At 42.0% G+C, this 16,014-nt stretch overlaps 1 protein-coding gene across 6 annotated transcripts in view; it reads left to right on the top strand.

Moving 5' to 3' along the window:
- The window catches only part of UNC13B (unc-13 homolog B), a 359,613-nt gene that overhangs the window by 253,763 nt on the left and 89,836 nt on the right, over window positions 1–16,014 (top strand). For all 6 annotated transcript variants that reach the window (XM_045020551.1, XM_045020545.1, XM_045020550.1 and 3 more), the window contains 5 exons: window positions 4,777–4,946; window positions 9,347–9,462; window positions 11,941–12,104; window positions 14,119–14,269; window positions 15,568–15,636. In XM_045020551.1, the coding sequence (XP_044876486.1) occupies window positions 4,777–4,946; window positions 9,347–9,462; window positions 11,941–12,104; window positions 14,119–14,269; window positions 15,568–15,636 (670 nt within the window). The remainder of the gene's footprint in view (window positions 1–4,776; window positions 4,947–9,346; window positions 9,463–11,940; window positions 12,105–14,118; window positions 14,270–15,567; window positions 15,637–16,014) is intronic.

The raw sequence follows: 16,014 nt of genomic DNA, 5'->3' as shown, positions 1-16,014 counted from the left end.
TTGCCATCTTCACACTGATGACTTATGCAGTGGCTTCTCCACCCCGACCTGTCTGTCTCGCCGTGTGCTTAGCTGGCCTCTCGTTTTAAAATGAACATAACCAAAAACACTGGCTCACTGTTTTCCCCATCACAGCTGACAACACAACTATCCTCCCTTCTCCAGACCTGTTAGTGGGATGCTTGGACTCTGCCTTCTCTCAACCTGCTCATTCAGGCTGTATCCAAAACTTCCTTTTTTCTCCCTAGAACATCTCTCAAAGTCAAACTCTTTCTGTTTCTCTACATCACTACAACTCCGTCATCCTGCATCACTTCAGGTCTCTGTCTCTGCCCTGGTCTTCCAGACAACTACCTTATTCCCTTCAGATCCATTTAAAAACTCCTCAAAGAGCCCATTTTCTTGCTTATCTTCTCTGTCTTATCATGTCCTCCTCTATCTCCTGCACTCTGCCAGCAATGCCAGTCTCCATTATCCACTTCTCTTACAAACACGTTTGCACTTTCTTCCATGCCATCCCTTTTGTGCGGGAAACTCTCCCTTAACTGGCCTGTAACACTATTACCCTGTTCTTCAAAACTCTCCTCTACAGCCACTGCTGCCATGGTTCCTAAAGAAAATACTAGTGCCAAATACTTATATAAATGCTCGCTAGGCATTTTGGATATTTATCCTTTTAATTTTACCTTGTAATTTATATTTTTCAAATGACTCAAGATCATTTAGCCATGTGCTTAGCTGCCCTCTTTAAATCTGTGTAACTATTCCTCTTTCCCTTGTCCTCCCTTTTTAATTTGTTTACTATTTTAGACTATAAATAAACTGTAAAAGCAGCAAAGAGTCCTGTGGCACTTTATGGACTAACAGACGTATTGGTGCATAAGCTTTCGTGGGTGAATACCCACTACATTTATCCAACAAAGTGGGTATTCACCCACAAAAGCTCATGCACCAATACGTCTGTTAGTCTATAAGGTGGCACAGGACTCTCTGCTGCTTTTACAGATCCAGACTAACACAGCTACCCCTCTGATATAAATAAACTAAATTTTTGAATTTAAAGGTTGTTTTGAATTCTAAAATGGAACATTTCATTTAAAAAATGTTGAAACTGGATGTTTTGACAATTTCTAAAATGTGGTTTGAATGAGGAAATTCATAGACGCCGACCCTTCTCCACAAACAGTTTTGATGTCAATGAAATTGCAGTTTCTGATGAATATTTTGTCAAAAATTCCTGACCAGCTCTAACTGTAAACTCTTCAGAGCAGGGACTGTGTCTTCCAATGTGTTTGCACTATACTAAGCACAATGGAGTCCTCAGTCTAATTGGGCCCTCAGAGCGCTGCAGGAATTAAAATAATAAATAAATGATAATGGCATAAGCAAGGGAAACTCTTATTTGTGAAAAAGATGCATTAAGTCACAGTTTCACCAATTTCCCTCCCTCCCATAAGAACAGCCAGACCGGGTCAGACCAAAGGTCCATCCAGCCCAGTATCCTGTCTCCCAACAGTGGCCAATGCCAGATGCCCAGAGGGAATGAACAAAACAGGTAATCAAGTGATCCATCCCCTGTCGCCCATTCCCAGCTTCTGGCAAACAGAGCCTAGGGACACCATCCCTGTCCATCCTGGCTAATAGCCATTGCTAATAGCTATCCTCCATGAACTTATCTAGTTCCTTTTTGAACCCTGTTATAGTCTTGGCCTTCACAACATCATCTGGCAAGGCGTTTCACAGGTTGACTGTGTGTTGAGTGAAGAAATATTTCTTTCATTTGTTTTAAACCTGCTGCCTATTAATTTCATTTGGTGACCCCTAGTTCTTTTGTTATGAGAAGGAGTTAACGCTTCCTTATTTACTTTCTCCACACAGTCATGATTTTATAGATCTCTAACATATTCCCTTAGCTGTCACTTTTCAGCTTGAAAAAGTCCCAGTCTGACTGATCTCTCCTCATATGGAAGCTGTTCCATATCCCTGATAATTTTTGTTGCCCTTTTCCAATTCAAATATTCTTTTTTGAGACGGGGTGACCACAGCTGCACACAGTATTCAAGATGTGGGAGCACCATGGATTTCTATAGAGACAACATGATATTTTCTGTCTTATTATCTATCCCTTTCTTAATGATTCCCAACATTGTGTTTGCTTTTTTGACTGTCACTGCACATTGAGTGGATGTTTTCAGAGAACTATCCACAGTGTTGCCAAGATCACTCTCTTGAGTGGTAGCAGCTAATTTAGACCACCACTGAAAACACCCTTTTGGAAGCAGTTTCATCTTTTTTTTAATAAATTTTTTACCCCTGTTTTTTGTACATTATTTTTATTGAAAACTTTATTTTAAATAATTCAATAAAACTAGACAATAGAGGTGAAACTTCACAAACGGTCACTAATAAAAACACTCCAACTAATATAAATATATTTAAAAAAGAGAAAACAGGAACATAAAAAGTGCAGCAAGTGCTGGAGAGTGTTAGAGAGGTGCTACCTCTTGCATTATGGGGACATTTTATATCACTACAATATATGTTCAGACTCCACAAGACTGGGTTTATGTTGTTTCAATTTAAAAGTCAGCATTGTCCTTCATCTCCCAGACAATAAACGTGTTTGAGTTGAATCTGAGCTCTCGTTTCTGTAGAAAGTGGGGCTGACATCAGCCTGGCTGTCTTGGTTCAACAGTAACAAAGACTGCAGATCCTATAGATTTACTCTGCCTTAACCCCATCCCCGCCTCGCCCCCTTGGTTCAGGTGTTTAACAGCACAGAGTGAATCACTCTGGTACAGAGCCAGGAGAGGAAGTACAAAGTGGAAGAATCCCCACAAATATAGTAGCATCCCTCTGGGAAAGGTGTGTATGGTAGAGACAGTAAGTCTTGAGGTGTACAGGTCCAGTTAGTACCACTGAAGACTCCCCATGTGACATTCTGAGGTGATTGTGGTGCTGCACGGTCCCCTCAAGAAAGAGAACACCGTTGTTCCAGGTACCTCATGTGGTGCATGTTCAGGTTTAAAAGGCACCCAGTGCGGATCAAACTAGGTCAAATCAGCTTGAGTATTTTCCTAAAGAAGCAGTACCTTGGACAGACTGTAGGAGAGGGTCAAGACCTAGGGCCGGGTTAACTGAAGTACTTAGGCACTGAAAAATGCTGTCACTGGGAGTTAAGGGCCTGACTTGCTTAGGAGCTTGTGAAAATCCCACTGTCCGTGTCTGTCTGCATCTTCGGGCAACTAAATACTTTGCAAATCTGCCCCTAGGGCACTGAGAGAGAGTTTCTTATATTATTTGTTTTGGTTATGAAGAATTTTTAGTGTATAGCCACTTATTGTGCCGGGCCTACAGAGGTGGCAACATGCCCAAATAGGTTTGAGAGCTAGAGGAAGAACCAACAATCTTAGCATCTCCTCTTCAGCACACCTTGCAACAAATCATCTTAACCATCTGCACATGTTTACAGGTGGGAGGAAAAGAATTAAAAACAGAGAAATATTGATTGAAACATCTGTTTTCTGTATTCTAAATGGTACTTTGAGTCCTTTGAGGAATGGGTTGGTTTTCAAACAGTAAACAATCAGGACAACCTAAAATTGCCTCTGCATTTCGCCATTTAATTCACAGTGAGCTCTTCTGCATTAGCTGTCTGTTAATGAATCCTAAAACACAATAGATGGCAATGGGTGGCCAAATGAGTTCTTGGTAGGTAACTTGTAAACACCACGGTTGCTGCCACATTTCACTGACTTGGCTTAGCAAATCTCTTTTGACCCAAATCTCTCTCCTTGTTCATTCTCCCCCTGTTGCTTAGCAACAGATGCAGTAGGTTTGAAAAGGCTAGAACATAGACCTCCAGCAGGAATTGCCATATTTTCAGATACCTTTTTTTTTTCTAGTGAGGCCAGACATTTGTAACGGTTATGGTGAGTAATCACCCTTGTCATGCGTGTATATGATCATTCAAATTGCTTTCTCATATCACATGCCCAATAAATGAGCAGGGCTTTTGTTACAAGATCTGTCTATTCACTGTGTCCCTATAGCTTTTGAGTTCTCTCGCTTCCTCAGTGTGTTGTGCAGGTCACCTGCTTGTTTAGGTTTTAGAATAACTGAGATTTTTTTTTCTCAGCATCAGATCAGATGTGAAGATTCAACTGAGAATGAAGCTGCCTTTTTGAAGGAGATTTCTTTAGTTCCCTGCCTGGGGCACGTTGTAGCTCTTAAATACCAACTTCATTAGAGCGGCTGTGTCCCATCCCTTCCTCCCACACACAATCATCTCCCTGCCTGTATTGTTTTGTGCATTGGTACACTGTTGCTTTGCTAGTGACACTAATAAAGTCTCAAACAAAATTAAGTTAATGGCCTCCGTTTGAGTCTTGCTTGGCAAGGAGAGGAGAATGGAGGAGAGAGTTCTTTATGTTGTTTAACAGAAGTTTGAATCTCTGACTGATGCACTATAATCAAATCACTAAGCTGAATGCACTATCCACTAGCAGTCCCTGACAGTGGTCCGAGTCCTCAGTTTTATGGCTACATTGTAGCAGAAGGCCTTCAAAAACTCTGTCGCACAATTCCTGTTGAGTACTTAAATTTTATTTGCATCTTACATCCTTCACCATCAGCTGCCAATGTGAATGAACATCTATCAGATGAATACCACTAAAAGAATATCATGGAATGGTCAGTCATGCTGTAAAACATGCATCCTAGACCCTTGGATTCAGTGACTGGTCACCCATCTGTACTTGCTTGTCTTGTTCACAGTGAGTGCCATAACTCCTCGGATCGGATCAAAGTGCGCGTCTGGGATGAGGATGATGACATTAAATCTCGTGTCAAGCAGAGGCTGAAACGTGAGTCGGACGATTTCTTGGGTCAGACCATCATCGAAGTCCGCACATTGAGTGGAGAGATGGATGTATGGTACAATCTTGGTGAGTAGCTTTTCAATCCTCTAATTTAGATTACAATCCTTGGTTTTGCTTACAAATGTATGGAACTTTCCTTACAAAATTAGGCATGTTTGGGTTAGGAGCTCTCATAATCTTGTGTGTGCATTAGTGTAATTTCCAAGGAACGTGTGACTTTGAGGAGGTGCGGGGGTATGTTGTGGGAAGGGCCATCACGTGGTGGTCTTCACAGTGAAAAATGTTGGACAATACATGCTCTTTGGAGAATCATAAAGGCACAGAGTTTTCTCTTTGCAAGCATTATTAATCACTAGAGCTGGGTGACATTTTTTCCATGAATAGTAGATTTGCTAAAAAATATAGTTTTGGTTGACCCGAAACTATTTGTGAATTTGACACAAATTTGCTAAGTAGCGTTGGCCACACACACACTTTTTTTTTTGGAGATGTGGGGGGGCCATTCACAAAATGGGGGAAAGAGGAGGAGGTGGTGGTGATGGTTCTGCGCCCCCTCCCCACCCCCCGACAGTAAGTGGGTGAGTTGTAACTGAGCAGTGACTGCATGTGTGCATGGGGATGGGAAAGAATTTTGAAGATTACCAACTGGCTTCATCCTAATGCTGCCTCTCACAGGGCCCCAAATGTGTGTTTCTAGGGGTGGGAGCAGTGTCTCCAGAGTGGCTGAAGGAGAAGCTGCTTTTAAAGAACTGAGTTTGCAGATGGAGCAGGGACAAACTTTGACATCTGTACTAGGCTGAAATTTTCCTCTGGCCTCCCCAGTTGGCCCAGTGATTACTATTCTGTACAGCTGTGTAGGAGATGTAGGTTGTTCTGCCTGGGCTGAGAATGGAGGAGAGAGTTCTTTATGTAAGAGGGCTTTGGGGATGGCAGATTGACTGGGGAATGGGATGTGGCATCTTTCACGTGTGGGTCATCAGTTCAAATCCGCCCCCAAATGATAGATAACTGAAAGTTTTAAGCATTAGAGAACTGTTCACTGGCCTATAAGAAATAGAGTATTGAATTTCAGTCCACTTCTTAGCAGACACAGGTGGCCCTCAGTTGGAATTAATTTGTTTGTTGGATGCTTACTCAGCGAAACCAGCGTCTGAACTCCTCTCTCATCCTTTGAGGTGCTCCCTGTGAGGTATGAGTTGCCAGGGCCTATGCTGTACCTACATTGTGAATAAACAGGCTTTCAATCTCAAGAGCTGTTAGATGAGCACATTTCACCAAGACTTTGGTTTATATTTTAAAAAAAAGTGAGAAGCAGGAGAGTGGGGAATCTTGAAGGCTCATGTGAGGACAGAGGACATCTTAGTGGGGGATGTTTCTCCTCATAGCAAGAAAAGTTAAGTAAAGCCCAGAGGAGTTAGTAACCTATTAAAGATGCTGCTCCCTTGCAGAGCGTTGGAAAACGTACAAAGGACCAGCAGAGAAGAATTCTGAGATCCAGGCTGGCAAAAATAAGATGGCCATACCCAGACATCGTGGATTCCCACTGTCCCTCATTTTAATGGTCAATTAATTGAGCAGGGTTGGGAGGTGAGGGTTCATTCCAAAAAGATCTGTAGGTGGAATGAAATAGTTTGTTCTGTTAAGTCTGTATGAAAAGCTCCTTCAGTGAATTCGACAGAAGAGTAGTTTAAAGACAGTGTATTCAATTCCACTCTCAGAAAGTCCCACTGGTTGTCAATGTGCAAAGAAACTCAGCACTGGATAGTCTCAATAATTCTAACCCTCAGCACTTTAGTCATCTGTAATGGGAATTTGGTTTTTGATTTTTTTGATTAGCCCAGATTAGGGATGCAGGCAGGTCCCTGGCCACGTTAATGCAAGTGATGAAGATGGCAATCAGTGGGTATAATGTCCTCACATCCTAGAGCAATATGTGCTTACATGGTGGAAGTATTTAACACCTCTATTTTTAGCATCGTTAACTGTTTTTCTTGTGCAGCAATAATTGAGGAACATTCAAATTTTGTGTAGAGGAAGATGCTCTGTTAGACACATCCGTTCTGTTGCAGAGCTCTAGACATATGTTTGAATTTGGGACAGGCTTGACTGCCAGCAAACATTTCTAATGCTCTGCTAAATTGTAGTTAGTAGCTTTTAGTCCTTTCCTGCCACAGCATCTGAGATGTGCTGACAGAGGAGTGGCTTACAGTTCATTTCACTGTGTTCCAAGGCTTGAAGAGGCAACTCCTCCTTGTTCCATGAGTTCACTACTCCTGTCGTTACTGTAGAATCATAGGGTTAGGAGGGACTGCCAGGGTCATCTAGTCTAACCCCCTGCCAATATGCAGGATTTGTTGTGTCTAAACCATCCAAGACAGATGGCAATACAGACTCTTTATAAAAACCTCCAGTGAAGGAGATTCCACAACTTCCTGAGGCAGTTTATTGTTCTTACAGGTAGGAAGTGTATCCTGAGATTTAATCTAAATCTGCTGTGCTGTAGTTTGAACCCATTGCCTCTTGTCCTGCTCCCTATGGCAAGAGAGAACAACTTTTCTCCATTTATTTTATAGTGATCTTTCAAGTATTTGAAGACAGATCTCGTGTCTCCCCTTAATATCCTCTTTTCCAAACTAAAAATACCCAGTTCTTTCAGCCTTTGCTCGTATGGCTTGAATTCCATCCCTCTGATCATCCTTGTCACTTGCCTCTCGATCCTTTCCAGTTTCTCTACATCCTTTCTCTCTCTAAATTGGTGACCAAAATTGCACACAGTACTCCAGCTGAGGCCTAATCAGTGTTGAGTGAAGCAGTACTATCACCTCCTGTGACTTTCATGCTATGCCTCTGTTGATGCAACCCAAAATTGCATTTGCTTTTTTTGCAACAGCATCGCGTTGTTAACTCATGTAGTGGTAAAGGAGGTTGTGCTGCAAAGTAATTTAAGGGAGAAAACATTTTGGGTGACAAGAATGAGACTTTTAAATGTTTTCTTGCTTAATTTCTTGAAAGACATTTTCATCGTAAGTATGTTGACCAGGAGCACCCAGACTTTGCCCAAATGTGGATAGTAGCAAGTAGTAGATGCATATCTTGCGTGCATCAAAAGGAGGAGTTCGCAGTGGTTCTTATCTTTAATATGACAATGTGGAATGGTAGGACTGGAAGGGACCTCGAGAAGTCTTCTAGTCCAGTCCCCTGCACTCATGGCAGGGCTAAGGCCATGTCTACACTAGTGAGCTTACAACTGTGCCACTGTAAATTCGCTTGTGTAGCCACTCTGTGCCAATCGGAGAGGGCTCTCCCGTCAACATAATAAAACCCCCTTGTCCCAAGCGAATCCCCCATAGGAAACAAGGGAAACAAGAAACTCCCACGTTGTCACACACCTCATCAAGCGATGGTAGCTATTTTGATGGGAGAATCTCTCCTGCCAACATAATGCTGTGCACGCTACCAAGTGTGCCAGTGAAACTTATGTTGCTCAAGGATGTGGGTTTTTTCCCCACACCCCTGAACAACGTAAGTTTTCCTGACATAAGCGGTAGTTCAGACATGGCCCAAGTATTATCTAGACCATCCCTGACAGGTGTTTGTCCAACCTGCTCTTAAAAGTCCCCAATGATGGAGATTCCACAACCTCCCTGGGCAATTTATTCCAGTGCTTAACCACGCTGACAGCTAGGAAGTTTTTCCTACTGTCCAACCTAAATCTCCCTTGCTGCAATTTAAGCCCATTGCTGCTTCTCCTATCCTCAGAGCTTAAGAATCACAATTTTTCTCCCTCCTCCTTGTAACAACCTTTTATGTACTTGAAAACTGTGATCATGTTATCTGAGTTTGCCCTAGGGAACCTGTTAGTGTGAATCTGCAGGGTTCCCATAGGCAGGCAGTGCGTGGCACGTTGGGACGCTGTATTTGCCACAGAGTTAGTACTCATGTAGTAGACATGCCCTTTGATGCCTACACGTCTAAATCAACTTTGAAGATGGGTTGTAGTCTCCTAAATCACATAGTTGCTTTTGAAAGTTTAACCCTTAGTCCCTTAATTTCATGATCACTAAATTCATTCTCAGATTCACACGCCCTCAAAAATGAAGGGTTTCAGCATGTTCTTTGGCTTTTCTGATTCAATAACCTGCATGTTAGTTGAGTGACTGTGCTGTGCCAGTGGAGCTGAAGGACTGGGTTGTACTTTTTTTTTAAGTGTTGAATTGTGCATGTCTGAAATACGCAGTTGTGTGTGAAACAGCACAAATATGTCATGGCACTTGTGTTCATTTGGTAACTGCAAATTTACACGAACACTTCGAAAAATATGATATTGGAGGGTCATATTTCACTTCAAAGTCAGCCGGGACTTCCACGTGTGTTTTTCTTTTACCGCATTGTGTTGCTATTGCCCTGATGGCTATTTCCTGCACAAAGAAAAATATTTTTAACTCACTACTTATTTTTCTTTCTAGAGAAAAGAACCGATAAATCTGCTGTATCTGGTGCTATACGCTTACAGATCAATGTGGAAATAAAAGGAGAGGAGAAGGTGGCTCCGTATCACATTCAGTACACCTGCCTTCATGAAGTAAGTAAGCCAAAGGTGGATAGGGCTAGTTCTCTGTCCTAACCCCCTGGCTTGGTAATGTTGCATGTATCCAGTGTCCTGCTCCCCAGGAACTCTCTCAGCCTGTTTCTATAAAGACCATAGTCTGTCCAGCTGTAACTAGAAGCCCTTTGAAGCACATTAAGATGTGGCTAGCACTGCTTGTTTTAAGAAAGCTACTAAAGCTTTGCCCATGTACAAGGTGGGATATCTCGCCTTGGCTGGGTTGTTAATAAATTATGTTAATTGTCTTCTGAAATATTTTAGGGTAGCACTCTTGGGGGTGAAGCCTCTCTATTTACCCACTGAACCGGCAGAGTGCAGGCAGTGACAGTATAAACTTCCCTCACACTGCTCCACTGCTTTACTACTAGGGACCATTAGGGAATAGAGGAGAATCCAGTGTCCATGGCTGTTCAGTCCTGGGTCTCTCTTGAGGTGGGCAAAAGTGGGCCAAGTACCGGTGGAGGTGGAAGAATAAGGATAAAGAGGTGTCAGCTAACTGTAATGGGCCGCAAGCAGGTGTTACGATCAGATCGTTGCTTTTTAGTTCAGTGGCAAATCTGTTTCTCTAATTGTTTGGCATTTTTTTCCCTTCTGAATATGCGGGGTCATTCATTCCCTTCCTCCTTTTAAAAGATCATTTCTTTCCTCCTTTTATCCAGTAATTCTGTATATCACAGACAAAACTGAGATCCTTTGCAGCTAAAATAATTAGATCAGGAGAAATCATAGGTTAAAGCAAAAAGTCCTGTGGCTCCTAATTAGATCATGAGATTTGTCATCACTTGATTTACACACGAGGGAGGCGAATGTCCTGAAGGCTTATGTATCTGTATATGGCGTGACTTTGAGGAACACTGAGCGATATATGCTGAACTGAGTGTGTTGATTATTGTACAGCAGCAGTGGATGAAAGCCTTTCCAGTGTAACTAGATGAGGCTGAAAGTTGGAATGAATAAGGATGCGTAACAGATTCTTTTGTAAGTCCCAGTCAGTGGGGATATCGTTAGAAATATCCCTTTTTCCAAAGATTGTAATGATCACAATGTTTGGCAAATAATGAATGCCTGGGAAAGGACCGTTACATTGGTTTAAACAGTTTGTCCATTTTAAGTCATTTTTATCTCCCCTACAGAGCCTTTTAAGTTTCAGGAGACTAAGCAGTTTGAGATTTCGCTGGAGCAAGAAAATACTTTCTTGCGTCTTTTATGAAGTCCTTTCTTCAAGAGAACTTTCATTGCAGCCAGTGGGAATTCCCTCGGAGTAAAAGTTGCATAATTTGGCCCACTGAGGAGGGAGCTGCTTTTTCCCCCAAAGACCTTGCAATCTAATTAAATTACAAATGTAAAGTGGAGTGTTAAACCTTCGAAGGCTTTGTTCTGCACCTTGTTTAGGCAATGTCATCGCTTGTTCTCGGTGTGGCTGTTATTAGCTTGAAACACTGGAGGGCACAGACTTGTGTCTGCATAGTGAAGTTTGTTGTGCCAGAATATAATAGGAGATATACCAAGCTCCTAGAACTGGAAGGGACCTTGAAAGGTCATTGAGTCCAGCCCCATGCCTTCACTAGCAAGACCAAATACTGATTTTTGCCCCAGATCCCTAAGTGGCCCCCTCAAGGATTGAACTCACAACCCTGGGTTTAGCAGGCTAATGCTGAAACCACTGAGCTATCCCTCCCCCCAAGGAAGCTGTAGAATCATGGTGACACGACTGGCTAGCTTTCCGTTCTGAGCACCTCAGACCACAGGGATCATTGTGAGTGGTCCGTGATGTGATGGGGAAGCTGAAAAAATCATTAAGCCACTTTTTGCACTGTTCTGTCAGGTGGTTTTACTGTGGGCAAACTGCATCTGTATGATTCAGGTGGGTGGCAGACGTGCAGTTTGTGAATCAAATATGCTTGTGAAGTTCCGTCCATTTTATTTTTATTTTTCTTTAGATTTATACAAAGTCACATTAAGGACATATCCAAAGTTGTACATACCTTTAACAATTATTTGAAACCACAGCTTGCAGTTTTCTTTGCCTTCAATACTGAGGTGTGGCCCATGGGGATAAAGACCTGTAGTTGCAGGCCACACCCTTGTGGTAAACGTCTGCTCCACTTCATGCACTTGGGTTTGCTCCTGGTGGCAGGTTGTCTGTGTTGTCCTTTAACTTAAGTTTAAGCACTGATGGAATAGCTAAAGCTTTATTCACTCAGAATATGAGCGAGTTATTTATTCTGGTGGGTGAAATTATAGGGATGAATTTGAGAATCCTGTCATGGATGCTGAGGAGAAAAATTGAGATAAATAAATAAAAAACAAAAACAAAAAATCAGCAAATAAGAAAAAATAGGAGATGGATGTTTCAGATGTTCTGTCTCCAGGATGGTTCCAAGCCAGTGACATTGCGCTCAGCCTTAGAGGCTTCCAATAAATCAGGATTAATTTAGTTTGTTTCCATTTCAGAACCTCTTCCACTATCTCACAGACATTCAAGGGAGTGGGGTGGTGAAGATCCCTGATGCCAAAGGAGATGATGCCTGGAAGGTGTATTTTGATGAGACAGCCCAAGAAATAGTGGATGAATTTGCAATGCGTTATGGTATAGAAACAATATACCAGGCTATGACGTAAGTTACTCTCCTTGTGTTTCTCATACTGAACCCTTGCTGTAGTTAGTTTATTTAATCTCAAAGGGAAGTGTTCTAAATATGTTGGTTACTCAATATTTTTAGGATGGCTGGCATGGCCTGTGATTTCCCATCTGGCTGTGCTGGCTTCTGTCCTTTAAGTTTATTCTGAGTAGGAAAGGGCTGTCATGCTCTGAGTCATTAGCTTCCTCAAAGGCTAGAAATCTGTGGGTAAAGAAGGATCAGGATTGAGGGACTCAGTAAACCCCCAGCAGGCTGATAGTCCTGCCCCTTGAATTTCAAGTCTGAGCAGCCATATCCAGTGTTATTGATGTAAATAAGCATGAGCTTGATTCCCAGAGGTAAACCATTGGTGTTGTAAGACCCTGGGTCCTCCATTAATTGACCGCTGAGTTATTTAAAATGTGTCATCCCTAGCCCCAAATAAAAATGTCTTGTGGGGATGAGGAAGAAGGGTATTTGTGACCCAAATTTAACACTGTGCTCTTTCATGGTGATCAAAGAATCCTGTGTTAAGAACCAGAACAATCAGTTTGTAAGTAGTGGGATTTGACAAAGGCGATGACCTGGTTTGCTCTGTTTGACACTAGACTTGGTTTCCTGGGGGCCTTTCCTAAACACTAAGCTCTGACTTGGGTTCCTAAGGAGCTCTGCTTCTTCCTGCAGACCACCAATTGTATTGCGTTTGCTTTTTGTCTTCAGTGAAATATTGAATGAGGCAGATTAGCTTGAAGAAACTCACCTTTGAAGCTGAAGTTTCAGTTCTGGGGCATCCTGAAGCCCTTGAACTGAATGTATTCCACAGATAGTTCTCCATGCGGATATCTTCATCTTTTGCCAGCTGAACCATTATAAACAAAGCGGAAAGGAATTACTGAAATTAGAGCTGTGCTAGCCAGCCCAGATGTTCTTTGCTCACATATAGTATTTATTAAGTATCAGAGGGGTAGCCGTGCTAGTCTGGATCTGTAAAAGCAGCAGAGTCTTGTGGCACCTTATAGACTAACAGACGTTTGGGAGCATGAGCTTTCGTGGACACATGCATCCGACGAAGTGGTTATTCACCCACGAACGCTCATGCTCCCAAACGTCTGTTAGTCTATAAGGTGCCACAAGACTCTTTGCTGCTTATATATTGTTTATGGGTTTCACCAGTTATGCTACATCTTTAAGAACTGCTAAAAAGTCCATCCCCTCACAAACCCTGATCGTAGCTTTCTGCCGGGAATTGGGCTTTTCAGTTTTTCAGAAGAATAAAAGTAGTTTGAGATCATTCTTTCTTCCATAAACGTATCTGTGAAAGACACAGGTAGAGAGATGGTCTCTGTCTCTTTTTTTTAAATACAGTAGTAGCTGAGTGCCTGAACTACCAGTAGACCAGCAAGGTATCCACCATATCTAACTAATTCAATGGCAGCTATTTATCTGAAACATTGACTCTTAAATATTTTCATGTAAAGCCCTGTCAATTTACTTGGAAGGTGAGCAGCAGGGAAGCTAATGACTGTGTGTTGCCTTAGGAGGACACAGAGATTATGGTCCGTTTCACATTTAAAAGAATCTCTCTGGAATTTGTAGCAGAAGTTCTAACAAGTTTTCATGTCTTATAATATTAGCCCTTTTTAAAGTGCTGTTTTTCCTTATTTATACCAGCTTTTCTCTGGTTGTTTACTTTAATCACTCCTCAAGACCAAATGTTGGTGGAATAATTTTAAGATTTCCTGTAAGAGATTTCCTTACACTTTAATGAGAGCAATTATATGAGAAAATGCAAATGAGACAACATACTTCCTGCAGGTGAAATTCTGGATTACAGCTACAACCCTCATTGATATGGTACTTTTAGCAGGGTGTTGCCAATATTAATGGGGTGGAAATAGCTGAAAGAATCAACTCTCTAGCTCTACTTTTCCCCAAGGGCCAGAAATAACCTTGTAAACTATAGAGCATCTTTGCGTCTTCTCCATAACTGACCTTGCTTATGCTATTCCAGGCACTTTGCATGTCTGTCCTCCAAGTACATGTGTCCAGGAGTGCCAGCTGTGATGAGCACCTTACTGGCCAATATCAATGCCTACTACGCACACACTACTGCATCCACAAACGTGTCTGCTTCTGACCGCTTTGCAGCCTCAAACTTTGGGGTATGTTTCAGTGTTAACTGTCCTGCTATGCTACTGTTACAGTTTTACTTGCTTGGTTTGCTTATGGCTTTCACTGATGTTAAAGTGAGTCACTAGTTCTGGTGAAGGAACATTATATCCTTGGACGGTGCAATGGGACTCTTCTGTATGAAGAATTAACACAATTGATGTCGACTTGTTCATCCTGTATCATGATTAGCTACTAATCAGTATAATGCATTGTGATGCTTGCATTTCTGTGCTCCAGTAACACCAGAGTACAAACGGTGTGGAAATGCGTGGGACACTGTAGATAATGTATACCGTGAGAGATGATGGTTTCAGAACTTAAATTAGCAGCTTCTTTAAAAATCTGTCTCCAAACAGCTGCTGTGCTTGATGTTTGTGTATCTCAGGTTCTACTCTGTTGTGCGGGGAACTCTGTACTGATTTATTAAGACATGGATTGGACTGTCCAGTCCCCACTGCCCTCCCATTCAGTTGGTTTCCCTGTAATATGCAGTAGAGATTGGGCTTTTTAAGGTTGTCCGAATGGGGTTTGGGACAGGCCATGCTCTGTTAGGGGAAAGAGTACATCTGACTGAAGGGGAGATGGCTTCTGTGCCGAACCAGCACCCAGCCAGAGGTTGGGCCCCAACTAAGGTAGAGATTGGAGCTGGACACAATTTTTTAGATGTATTTTTCAATCACTAAAACAATCGCCAATTTCGAGTCGACCTTTGTGGATCATTTTGCTCCCCTTCCCCCGCCCCGAACACAAACATTTGTTTTGAATTGACATTTTGTTTTGAAAATGTTTCAAATGAAATGAAATGTTGGCAGTTTTTTATTTGGCAAGAAACAAACAAAAAGGAAAGTCTAACTTAGGGGAGCTAGGGCTCGTATCACTGATTGGAACCCGTCTGGAAATAAGTCTTTCTTTTAAATGTGATCACTATGTACCTGCAACCATGCAGTTCAAAAGCTGGAATTCATACATCAGTTTCAATAAGTTTATTTGTGCTCTTGTATTCTCTCTCTGCTTGAATGGTACATATGTCTCCTTTAAGTGATGAAGGGGAATTTTCCCGACCCTTCTAACGTTAGACTGGAATTACTGTTACATCAAGTTTAGGAGTAAATTCAGAGATCTGAAGCAAATATTATCTTCCCTCCAAGTTTGCACAATAGAATAAATGCATTTAGCTTCCTCCCACTCTTCTGTGATCCAGCACTCTAGTTATTGGGAGTGTTGATTAGATCTAATTTTCTGTGATGGAGCCTGAGGTTATTTACTATATTTTTTTTCTGACCAACAGAAAGAAAGGTTTGTTAAACTGCTGGACCAGCTGCACAATTCACTCCGTATCGACCTCTCCATGTATAGGGTAAGTGCCTATAAATGGCGTATTTTCAGGCTCTCTTGTGTAGAGCATGGATTTTCTCCAGTGAATCTCCCTATTTTGGGCATTTTTGTGACACATGGAATCACTGTCACCCACTAATTCTTCAGCTACACAATTAAACCATTCCCTTTCTTTCACGTTCGCCATCTCAAGCCCTTTGATCAGCACTTGGAAATAGTCTGAGGGTTGAGAACTGTGCTGACCTTTGCTACTCTCCCAACATACTGTCAGAATAAACTAGTCCCTTTGAGTTAAATACCAGCAGTAACCCCAAGTAGGCTGTTTGAAGGACATACAGAGCAGCTCTTATTTTGTAGGTGTCACAACCTGGCCCAGTCTCTATTGGGATTAGACCCAGCA

The sequence above is a fragment of the Mauremys mutica genome, chromosome 6 (genome assembly GCF_020497125.1).
Source record: "Mauremys mutica isolate MM-2020 ecotype Southern chromosome 6, ASM2049712v1, whole genome shotgun sequence".
In the NCBI taxonomy this organism is placed as follows: Eukaryota; Metazoa; Chordata; order Testudines; family Geoemydidae; genus Mauremys; species Mauremys mutica.
This window is presented reverse-complemented; position numbering and strand designations above follow the sequence as displayed.